This window comes from Pantherophis guttatus, chromosome 6, assembly GCF_059756535.1.
Source record: "Pantherophis guttatus breed Tessera chromosome 6, ASM5975653v1, whole genome shotgun sequence".
Taxonomy (NCBI): domain Eukaryota; kingdom Metazoa; phylum Chordata; class Lepidosauria; order Squamata; family Colubridae; genus Pantherophis; species Pantherophis guttatus.
The window spans coordinates 24380443-24393107 of record NC_142068.1 but is presented as its reverse complement, the minus strand read 5'-3'; the positions used below and the strand labels follow the sequence as shown (position 1 = coordinate 24393107).

Here is a 12665-nt window from a genome sequence, read left to right as displayed (position 1 = left end):
GGGGCTACACGCCCATGCGCGGGGCACACAATTATGGGTGTGGGCATGCGTGCGTGTGACCCCCTTCCCCCCTCCTCTCCTGGCATGCGATGGCAGGAACCCACTGGTCTATATCCCACTTTCTTTCCCTAACTAGTAGTTATGAGTTTGTTAATACTTTCTATTCTCAAAAATCTCTGGCCAGAGTACAAAATATAAAAGAACAAAATAGTGTAAACATATTAATAAATTATTTAAGGTTCTTTAGCTTTTCAGATTTAATAGCTGTTACTGAAAACGTTAAGTCTTTTCTATGGTTGTGGAATACTAAATATTGCATCACAGGTTTATTCACTTTCAGGCTTTAAGATTAAGTACAGATAGTCCTTAAAGCCAGTTTGTTTAGTGATGATTCGAAGTTACAACAGCACTGAAAAAAATGATTTATGACTGTTTTTCAGACTTACAACTGTTGCAGCATCCCCATGATCACATGATCAAAATTCAGATGCTTGGCAATTGGCTCATATTTATTATGCTTGCAGGGTCCTGAGGTCATATGATCGCCATCTGCGATCTTCAAAGTCAGTGGGGAAGCCAGATTCAGTTAACAACCGGGTTACTAACTTACCAACTACACTGATTCACTTAACAACTGTGGCAAAAAAGGTAGTAAAATGGAGCAAAAATCACTTAAAAATGTTTCACTTAGCAACAGAAATTTTGGGCTCAGTTGTGGTAAATCGAGGACTACTTTATATCCTGGGCGGGTCAAGCCAAAAATTGCAAGAGACGTACAAAGTGAGATTACCACTTAGTTCATACTTCCCCGCTGTTACTATGGGACTCAGTAAGACTTAGGCATTTTTGTAAAACAGATATTCTACATTTGTTTCATTTTTGTGGTTTTGTATCTCAGAAAAGTACCAATTCATTTTAGAAGTGTATGTTAACTAGTTTCTTTAAAGCAATTAGCTGAATAGTATGATACTGCTATTAGGAGTGCTTGCCAGATATTCGCATGGTCATTGGTGGGGAGGATTAAAATTGTCTGACTTGAGAAATATTCTAATGTACAGCAGGGAGTAAACTGTTGGCAAAAGTTTTAGATACACTTCTGGATCTTTGGCAGCAGTTAAATATGAAAGATGCTCAAAAGCTCTATCAGTTATGTGTGTGCTGGTAGCATTCCACTTTCTCAGTTTAGAAGTTCCAAACATAGACTGGTGTGGCTGATGATTCTCTGCCTGAAAAAAATATTTGGCTCATGTTGCCTAGCTACACTGTTCTGAGTTAAAAAAGAATTAAAATACGGACAAAATCAAAATATAACCCTTTCTTCATTTCGAACAGATACAACATCATCTACATCTATGTGGCTCTAAAGCACATTGTGTCTTTGTCATTGTAAAGAAGAAAAATCTAACTTGGAATAAAATTAGAATTCTTAGTTCAATACAATATGTTCTCATGATTAATTTGGCAGTGGAGTCATTGATGGGAAGTCTTTGGAAAATTTCATTAAAATTTAATATGACCTTTCAATTCATCATCAAGCACGATTGCGGAGTTAATCCTATTTTCTGAATTTACAATGTGTCTGACTCACTTGCGGTGTATGGTTATTTGCACCTGGATGACTAATGTGGGCTAATCACTCTCTTTGAACTTTCATTATATATATATATATATATGGTTGTTGGATAGATAAAACAGGATCTTTGGATTTTTTGTAGTGATTAGATATATAAGTAAGGACTGACTCAAGTCGAATTCAGCTTCTGTGAGAGTGGATCTGGTTTAGTAGTTTTCCTACCAGTTTCTTATCAGTTTTTCCTACCATTTCCCAGCACTTTTTTTCCAAGACTCAGTTGTTTTTATACATACAGGTAGTCCTTGACTTACAACAGTTCATTTAATGACAGCTTGATGTTACAACATCACTGAAAAAAGTGACTTATGACCATTTTTCACACTTACGACCGTTGTAGCATCCCCATGGTCACATGATTTACATTGGGATCGGGTGGGTTATAAATTATTTTACTACTGGTTCTGTGGATGTGGCTTATTTTGTGGGCGTGGCTTGGTGGTCATGTGACAATTCTTTAGGATTTAGCAGAGGTACTGGTCTACCAGGCTTTTAACTACTTGCAGAGCTGTACCGGTCTACTCATTTGTTTTTGGAGGCACTTGTCTACCCATTTATTTTTGCAGGCACCGGTCTACTCATTTGTTTTTGGAGGCACCGGTCTACCACCACACTGCCTTTTAACACTGATCAGCTGTAGGGTGGCCCTTTGAAGCCCTCAGGCAAGAGTTTAAACAGTTTTTTTCCTTCTAACCGATCAGCTGGGACTCAGGAAGCAGCAATAGATTGGGGGTGGGGCCAAATAAAAGGTAAGAATAATGCAGGGGGCCAGGCCGGGGGGGGGCAGAACCGGTTTGGTGATGTCATATCGTCACCGCTACTGGCTCGGCGGAACCGGGTGGAACTGGGAGAAACCCACCACTGATTGGGATGCTTGACAACTGATTCACATTTATGACAGTTGCAGTGTCCCAGAGTCATGTGATTGCCTTTTGTGACCTTCTGACAAGCAAAGTCAATGAGGAAACCAGATTCACTTAACAACCGTGTTACTAATTTAACAGCTTCAGGGTTCACTTAAAAATGTGGCAAGGAAAGTCATAAAATGGGCAAAACTCACTTAACAAATTTCTCACTTAACATAAATTCTGGGTTCAATTGTGGTCGTAAATTGAGGACTACCTATACTTGCCACCTATCTTAAATATGGGATTTTCCAAACTGGGCTTTAACCCTGAGATTATTTGGAGGTATCCCAATCAGGGTCCTATCAGGCCTGCCCCTGCTCAACTTGTTTCTAGACCAGCCAAAATTACTGGGGCATAAGTAACATCAAGTAGTTACAGCTTCCAGCATTGCAAGACTTGAAGTCTATTTATGGCTCTATTCCGAAAGGACCTCTAGTAAAGGTGGCGTGTAAGGAAGCTTCCTCAACTCGATCGATGAATCTGTCAGACAGGATTCCCTGGATACTGAAAACAGATTTCGGGATTAAAACAAGAAAACCAGCCCCACGCTCTCTATTTTAGAAGCGCACCCAAGATCACAAACGGTCTTTTTTTCCATGCAACCTGCTGTTGGGGATAGCAGAAATGATCAACCACATTTTTAGAAATCGTGTTTTAGTTCAGTACAGATACAGTCCTCAACCATTCATTTAGTGACATCTCTGACTTAGTGATATCTGTCAGTTACAGCAAAGGTGACTTATGACCATTTTTCACACTTGTGACCATTGCGCCACGGTCACCTGATCAAAATTCAAATATTTGGCAACTGGCATTTATTTGTGACCGTTGTAACATCCCGGGGTCATGCAATCTCCCTTTGGCGACCTCCTGACAGGCGGGAACAATGCGGAAGTCAGATTCCTTTAATAACTGTGTTGCTAGCTTGGCAACTGCAGGGATTCACTTGGGGGCTGGGGCAGGAAGGGTCATGGGGTGGGACAAGACTCACTTAACTGTCTTGCTTGGCAGTAGAAATTTTGGGCTCAATTGTGGTCGTAAGTCGAGGATGACCACCGGGGGTGGGTGTTTTAAGAAGAGACTGGACAGCCACTTGTCTGAAATGGTATAGTTTTGTCCTGCTTGACCAGGGGGCTGAACTAGATACAGGGGGTCTGCAACCTTGGCGACTTTACGACTTGTGGACTTCAAGTCCCAGAATTCCTCAGCTAGCGCATGCTGGCTGAGGAATTCTGGGAGTTGAAGTCCACAAGTCGTAAAGTCGCCAAGGTTGCAGACCCCTGGATTTAGAAGACCGATTCTGATTCTGATCAGCTCTTTCGAAGCGCTTCTTTCCTCCCAGGTGTTTGGGGGCGCCGTAGCACTTGTAGCTTCCGGGACGGGGAAGTGACTCGATGATCTGCTCCCATGCTCCGGAAGCATTTACCCGGCTCAGACCGGAAATGGAGTTGTAAGAGTCGTGCCCGGCGTGACTTCTGGAAGCCGAAGACAGCGGCGCTTTCACGATGTTGAGGTGTCGGCGACTCTTAGGTTTGGCGTTGCCTCGGCAACAGGTAGGAGCGGGGAGCTTCCGTGGGGTCAGTCAGAGCTGCCTCAGCCAGGCTGCAGGTTGAGTGGGAAGAAGCGCCTGGTTTGTGGGGGGGGGGTGTTTAAAAGGCTTTTCCGCGGGGAAACTTGGATTTGTCATTAAATGGAGAATCTCTTTGCTACGGGGAAGGATAGATTAAAAACCCGGCAGCTGAATACTCCCAGTAATGCTCAGCCTGTATTGCAAGCTTTGCTCCTACGCCTCTTGAAATGAGATGGGTTATTGGAGAAGAAGTGGGGTCAGATTGGATGGATATTAAATCTTTTTTCACCTGGGGGGCGGAGAGGAAGGATTAAAATGTGTAAGGATCTGCTTTCAAAGCGTCCTGCGAGTGGAGTGGAAAGATCTTAACTTCTAGCAAAGTTTAGGTAATCTGAAAGAAGCTGAGCTAATTTGTTTCTTTGGGGTGGGTGGGTGGGTGGGGGGTGGAAAAGAGAGTTATCGATTCTGTTTTTTTTATTTTAAAAAGTTTTTTTATTTTAAACACATTAAAAACAAAACATACAACATTTATAGAAAAATAAAAAAGAAAATATCACTTTTCTTTTCGGCTAAGTGCAGTGATCTATTCTTTCTATATCAATATTTACAGATATTTTAGTATTAACTAAATACTGATAGGATAGAAGGAATGATAGAAAGTAGAAAATGAATGAGAGTTATCGATTCTGAATGGTAATCTGGGTGTTCTATTAAATTCCAAATCCTGTGAAGTCCAGCCACTGGTGGTGCAAATTCAGAATGCTAAAAACTCATGACGAACTTTGGAAAGTTGACTGAGCAAATTATAGCCAAGTTCTATCATTTTAGGAGTCTTCAAGAAAATAGTTTTTTTTTTTTTAAATTATGAACGCAAACAAAGAGTAAGCACAAATATTCAGAAATACATTCTTTCATAGATTTTGTAACTCTTCTGGCATTTAATCCAGCATTTATTTGTGGCAGATGAAGTAAATAGCGTGAGAATATTTATGAAATATGCCATTAATTCCTACAAGACTAAATACACTACAGTACAGATTTTGTATTTAATATATATTACATTATTGCTACAGCTCATGCTTTTTTCCCAGCTCATGCTATACAGCTGCAGATGGTGTTCTTCAGGAATTTTTCCCAATGAAAAAATTCGGAACATTGGCATTTCTGCGCATATTGATTCAGGAAAGACAACATTAACGGAACGCATTCTATTTTACACAGGAAAGATAGCAGAAATGCATGAGGTATTTATGAATACATTGGTACCAATGGGGAGGATTGGCATTATTCTGTAATTTCATTGTTTCTGTTTTATTTTCAACTTTCAGGAACACTGTGTAAAATGTAAGATGACATGCATGCAGGGGGCATGAAATAAACAGAACACACAGGAATGTTGGAGGCAATAGTTGACTCTATATTGTTAAAAATATAACAAAGGTGGATAATAAATATCTAAAGCTCTGGGGCTCTATCAATTGAGTCAGGGCTATAGTCTTAAATGAAGAAGATTTTGAACAAGAATGAATCTTTCCAAGCATGGTTGCCTATCGGAATCATTATAGGGATATAGTATAAGGCTATCTAAGAAGTCAGAACCCCACAGCAACATCCAGGGCTCTCTGTCCCCTTGGCTATAATCAGTATTCATGGCTCCATCTTCTGAAATTCCTGGGTGAAAATAACACCTATGTGTGAAAACCATTGTTTACGAAGTTTGATGCTTATTATATGGGTCTCTAGAGTGCTGGATAAATTTTTCTTTGAACAAATGAATCAGAAGTAGAACCTGAGAGAAGAGAAGCTGCAAATCTGGCAGAAACCAAACATTGCATTCATGATCTCTTTCAAGTGTCAAATATGAAGACATCATTAATACGATATCGGGGTGCTTTGCTGCTTCAGTAGGTGACTTGTCATAGTTGAATAAATAATAAGTTCATCTTTTTAATCAGATAACTTTATAGAAGACTATCAGCCCATTTGTGTACCAGCTAAAACTGAAGTGTAGACGGTACATTTATAAGAAAATGGATGAAAAAAGTACAAGTTTCAAAGGCCCAGATCATAATTTCATAAATGTTTAGCAGCACTTCAACACATTTTGTATTTTGTGTTAGAAAATTTTCAGTTGTTATTGAATTGAAGCAGTTCAACATGGGGAACAGACAATATTGGGATAGGCTGCTCACTGAATGTAGAGGGGTGATTTGCAGATTACATTTTTGATGGCTGCTTATGAAATAAATGAAATGGGCATCATATTTTAATCCTGTTGTTCACGTAGATTCCTTCCATATGTCTATGGGACCCACAGAAAGCTTTGAATTCAGTGACAAAGGGAAAAGTTCTAAAAATTCAAGAGTGAATATGTTTTATACTATTATAGAAAAAATGTTACTATCTGAAAATATGAGAATGAAGTGCATTTAATTGTCTCTGGGTATTCTTTTTTCATTTAAATTGAAGTTTATACCCAACTTCAAGAATGAGCTGAAAAGATTGACTTTGCAGGAAAAAAATGTTTTGAGGGCATCTGAACTTCAGGCAAGATTAATCAGGCTGTCTAGGAATAATAACACTAATGACCTGTTTACTTGCAAGACCAATTCAGTCTATAAAATCTTATGTGGCTTGAGTTATACTTCCATTTCCTATTAATAATCTGGCCATTATGAATAAATGTATGAAAGTTTCAAGCTTAATTGGCTTATTCCCCATTTGAACATAAAGTATTTTTGGGATGTATGAAAGCTGATATAATCATTGTATCACATTTTCTTGTTAGCTGAAAAATCAGACATCAACTCTTCATTAGTTTGTGTCATTTTAAATAAGCATTTAAAAACAATTCTCTTTTGTGATTTTTAAAAAATATATATTCTCTCTCCCTCCCTTTCTCTTGTATTTAGTATTAGATGTTGATCTGGAAAATCAAAATAGGGCTAAAGCAAGTGACTTCAACAACTTTATTCTATATAAAGGACAGCAGTGCATATGCAAATATATTGATTTGCTTTTTTTCCTATTAGGTAAAGGGAAAAGATGGGATCGGGGCAGTGATGGATTCCATGGAATTGGAACGACAGCGAGGGATCACTATTCAGTCTGCTGCTACATATACCATGTGGAAAGGCACAAATATTAACATAATTGATACCCCAGGTAGCGTCCTTTCATACCATATTTAGTTTTCCACATGTTTCATTTCTATTTGCTGTAAAAAAACAGAATATCTATTTGATAACTTGCAAATCTAGTTTGTGATCTTTTTTTCCAACTGATTAGCAAATAGGATTGGCAGTATGAAACTTCACGCTAGTCTTGTTTTTAAGCAGAATTCTTCTAAATATATAAAGTGGAATTTGGATTAGCCATGTTCATGTTCATATAGTTTCGTATTGCCTGGCTCATCAATCATAGAAAGCCTGATTGTGATAAACTTATATGGCCATCATGTCATTCAGCAACCTTTCCCAATCTGATGTCCTCTAAACTGCTGGCTGAGAATTTAAGAGATGTAATGTGATGTAATGATTAAGGTATTGTTTAGGAGCAGACAGGGCCAGGTTCTAGTCCATTCTTAGATCCAGAGTTCATGGATGACTTACGGCCAGCCAGACACTCTTGGTCTAACCTACCCACAAAGTTATTGTGGGGGAAAATAAAAGGAGAAAATACTATATATGTTTTCTTGGACTCTCAAATGCAAGGTGGAGTAGAAGTCTAAGAAGTACATTCTAATGTTTAAAGTGCATCAGTTTTGGAGTAATTATATTATAAGATAATTGTGAAAGGGATTTTGAATGCATTCTTAACTTTAGTGAATATGAATGAGCACATGCTGGCATGCAACTCTGTTTAGATTTGGGTTGTTCTAGTTTTACTCAGCATATCTATGCTCCCTTTTCCCAGCAGCACTAAGACACTTATTACATTGAAAATTAGATATCAGAATTCATTGGTAGCACACACACAATACTTCCTATTGAAATATATTATTATGGTTGGTTGCATAGCCATCCAGGTGTTCAGATTGGGTTTGGTATTTTTATATCCACCCATGTAGTTCTTAAGGACCTGGGATAGGCAGATTTGATGGTGTTGAAGGTGAGGGGTACTTGGTGCTGTCTGAGCTTAGTTGCTAGCCCTAGCAACTAAGCTAGGGCTGATGATGTTACTTGTCTGGTAAAATGAAACATCTGCAAGAAAACAACCAAGTTCAGAGAGCATCAAGGATCTCTCATTTCCACCCTGTGCTACAAATATTCTCTATCAGTGTTAAAGGTACAATTGCAGGATATAATCTATTCTAAGAAAAGCTGTCTTGGCATTTGATTGATGGTTTTGTCAATTAGCCGATGGTATTCAAGTCTCTCAGCCAGTTGGGAGATTAAAATCTGCTGTTAATAGAGTATGGCTTTATGGAAGTTTTTTGGAGAGTCAGTCAATGACATGCTCAATTAAATGTTGGTTTAGCTTGCATTTGTTGCTTGCCATTTCTGAAAACCATAAAAAATAGGAAATGAGGCGTGAATTCAGTAATAGCAGTGAATCTTAAGGTGGTTTAAAACTCTTACAATTATTTCAATTATAGGGCATGTTGATTTCACAATTGAAGTGGAAAGGTCACTGAGAGTTCTTGATGGGGCCATTCTCGTGTTGTGTGCTGTTGGAGGGGTTCAGTGCCAGACAATGACAGTGAACAAACAAATGAAGCGATATAATGTTCCATTCTTGACCTTTATCAATAAATTGGATCGCACGGGCTCAAATCCAAATAGAGCCATACAACAATTAAGGTAGGAACTTCTAAATTTAAATGCATCCCACCTATCTGTCACATGACTTGTGATCTGCCTTCTCAAAACTCTAGTAGATAAAATGATTAAAAATCACTGCCAATTCGTATCAAGGCTATTGTAAGTTGATACAGAAATGATTTCCTCGTTATTGTATACAAATAATTTCACTATAAAATATGAAAAGACCCTTAAAGCCAGCTGCTTAATTTCACTGTCTAAATCTTGCAATTAGATAATCATTCTGAATTAATGACCACCAAATGCAGTCATTTGTTCCTTTTATGAAGTCAAATGGACAAAATTGTGTCTCTGAGACCAGAACTTGTCTATGAATATAAATATACAGTTTCTCTAATTTTGCCAAGGCTGTATGAAATAAGATTGCTGATGATCACCTGATATAAATGCCACAAAACCATAATGAAAACATCCTAAATTTGTCAGCCATGATTTGACCTGTGATGATTGCATTGTTTGAAACTTGTTGAGAATTGGGCAGTGTACAAATTTAGTAGTAATAGTAGTATTTGCTCATCTGACTCTTACAATTCCACTAACAGGTAATTATGTTTTTCTGAATAAAATATGTAAACATTTAGAATGTTCTATCAGTCAAGAATTTTGCAGATATTTATATTGAAGAATGTAAATATATCTTGTTTCAGTTTTAAAATAAAAGCCTATCACCATTTGTGCATGTCTCTTCCTAGATATATCTCAGATTCTTAATTCATGCCAAATATGTAGAATTTGAACCAAAGATATTGCTCAGCTACTGTCAAAAGCTAGAGAACAAGTCATGATGGAAAGGTCAGAGATTATCTCTACCGTTTAGATCTTCAGCTTTATAATTTTTACAGAAATCCACAATCATTCTTCCAGGCTTAATGGACTTATAATGGGAGAAATAGACTTCATGACTATTAATGCTTGCAGTTTGTATAGAAATTGTATATATTTTTAATTTTTACAGAACCAAGCTAAAGCAGAATGCTGCTTTTATTCAGATTCCCATGGGACTGGAAGGGCAACTCAGAGGAGTTATTGATTTAATTGAAGAAAAGGCTATATACTTCGATGGTGACTTTGGGTAAGGTGCTAAAATTTCCTAATTCAAGGGACATATTTCATGTTCTTCAGGTAGAGTTTTACTTCTAGAAGTAAACTTCAGTAATTTTAATTATTTAGGAAAGTCAAGCTATCTTGTCTTTCTTATCTATCTTATCTCTATCTTGATCTATCTTATCTCTTAACTATAACGTATTATCTGGGTTCACACATTTCGTTGAGCTCTAGTGTAATATGTTTGGCTTTGCCTAAGCAAGAATCCATATATTGTGATTTCTATTGTGATGGGGGTTTATAGCTTAAGATTCAATTTGAAGCTTGCCATTCTGGTGATTAAAACAAACTGTGTATTAGATTGAACCTGGCCATTCTTCCTCCGGTCCACCTGTCATTGGAAATTTCTGATGTTGATTTTAACCACCACAAGAGGTTGCATTGGAACCTTCCATGGGTAATCAACATCAGGAAGGAGCCTCGTCTTAATCAGATTTTGAAGTGTGTTAGAAAGTCTGTTAGCAAGCTCTGTTTGTATTTGTTCTGACCCAGCCTTTGCAAGTAGTGATAAGACATTTACTCATGAGTAAAACAAACCCCTTTTGTACTCGTGAGTAAAACAAACAGGACAGTAACACTCTTTTATTCACATGGATAAACAAAAAATCAAACATACGTAGTCCCAACAAACCTGGGTTTAGCCAAGAAATCCAAACCGCTTGCTATAGACTAGAAACAAATGGTTGTCTTTGAGAACCGGCCACTCCCAAACCCCTCCTATTTATTTCCCAGCCAGAGAGGGGCTGGCTATCGTTGCGTCTGCCTCTCCCTGAGAGCCGGCTTATTGTTTCCTTTGCTCTCCTCTCCTTTCCTCTCTGCGCATAAAGCGCATCTGGGATGGGCCCCATCTGTTCCTCCCTCTCACTCCGCTCAGGTGTCTTCGGCAGCTTCCTCTCCACCTGGGGGAGGACGGAAGGCCCTGGCTCTGCCTCTGTCTGATGCTGTTTCCTTATCAGAGCCTTCCAAAGGCTCTGAAGCTGGCCCAGGCTCTCCCTCCACCTCCTCCTTGCAGCTCTGCTGGCAGCCGACGGGCCACAACAGAATTATTCAGTTTAAATTTAGTATGTGTATAATGCTTTTGTTTGGATTTCACAGTAAACCTTATTTTAGCATGACATAATTGAGGTGTAGGAAAGCTAATGGTTATGTGTCAATGAAGATTCTCAGTCATCCAGGGTAAAGTTGTCTGAAGCTTGAGTTATGGCAACTGGACTTATTTTTCTTATTAGTTTGAGACGTTTCGCTGCTCATCCAAGCAGTTTCATTAGTCAGAGCAAATTACTTTGGAAAGGAAACCCCTGAGGTTGGTGTGGGAGGAGTTGGTGCATTCTAATGGATCGCTACCCAACTAATTTGCTCTGATTGGTGAAGCTGCTTGGATGAGCAGCAAAAAGTCTCAAATTAGAAAAAAAAAATCCAGTTGCAATTACTCAATCTTCAGACATAGTTACATGCTTCCCCATTTTTGTTTTCTATTGGGAAAGAAGAGTTAAAAATATTTTTGTTACCTTTTACAATTACATTGTTAATGCTGACCAATGGATTAACTGTGGCTAGTTTTAAACAAATCGAAATTAATATTAAAGATCTCCACAATGCAGTAAACCTTGTTGAGCAAAAACAAATAATTCCAGATTCTTCATTCTTGAAAGAGGGATATGGACCTAGTCATGACTCATTATGTAGTTTGATGCCTTTTGATCTAAGCCTTAATCCATTTATCTTTGGAAAAGTGAGAAATTGGGAGGAAAAAGCAGATTATCCCATGTTCTAGATGTCTTAATTATAACAGATTGGTGCATCGCATCCACATTGGCTTCAAGATCTGTGATGTCTTACTGATTAAATACTGGATTTGGGTACTCAATAATGATTTCTTTTTACTGGCTAACAAAAAAACTGCAGGAAATCAGAAGAGCAGAGCAGCTGGAGCATGCAGAAATTAGTTTGTAGATTTAAAGCTTCCTATTCATTTCCTTTAGATAAAATCACCAAAGGCTGAATAGCTGTAGATTTGAATAGTTGGTAATTTATAAAATCACATTCATAGTGCTGGGGTTTCCTAACCTGGAAAAAATTAAATGAAGATGAAAATTAAAACTTATCAGTATGTGTGCTGCTAGGGACCATAAATCTTTTCAAGCCAGCTGTCCAAAATACCAGATTGTAGAGTCGAAGCTGAATATTGATGACCTTTTTATTTTTCCTGTTTCTGTAGCCAGGTTGTTAAATACGATGATATCCCTCCTGAGTTCAGAGCAGAGTCCTCAGACCGCCGCCAGGAACTGATTGAATGTGTCGCAAACAGTGATGAAAAACTCGGAGAGCTTTTTCTTGAAGAGAAAATCCCAACAGTGACCGATTTGAAAGTAAGAGAATGTAATCGTTCTTTTCTTTTTTGAAAACTTACTAAAGGCTTTTGGAGTAAGCATTTCTACTATTAGTGTAGAGCAGCATTATGCATAGGCAAAAGCAAAACAAAATAGGTACTTTCATAGGAATCGTTGAAGAATAAGGGTAAAAATGATTTCATACTCTACAATTTACTTAAATTTAATGCTTTCTGAAAGAGTGATAACATAGAGCGATTTGAGTATTTGAAGTATTTTTTATTTTCTTAATCTCAATAA

The 12665-nt window shown here is 38.0% G+C and overlaps 1 protein-coding gene across 1 annotated transcript in view; it reads left to right on the top strand.

Moving 5' to 3' along the window:
* The first annotated feature begins 3952 nt into the window (after nt 1-3952).
* The window catches only part of GFM1 (G elongation factor mitochondrial 1), a 45905-nt gene continuing 37192 nt past the window's right edge, over nt 3953-12665 (top strand). The window contains exons 1-6 of the mRNA XM_034439121.3: nt 3953-4091; nt 5200-5352; nt 7141-7273; nt 8706-8910; nt 9887-10003; nt 12254-12404. Of these exons, the coding sequence (XP_034295012.1) occupies nt 4044-4091; nt 5200-5352; nt 7141-7273; nt 8706-8910; nt 9887-10003; nt 12254-12404 (807 nt within the window). The 5' untranslated portion in view covers nt 3953-4043. The remainder of the gene's footprint in view (nt 4092-5199; nt 5353-7140; nt 7274-8705; nt 8911-9886; nt 10004-12253; nt 12405-12665) is intronic.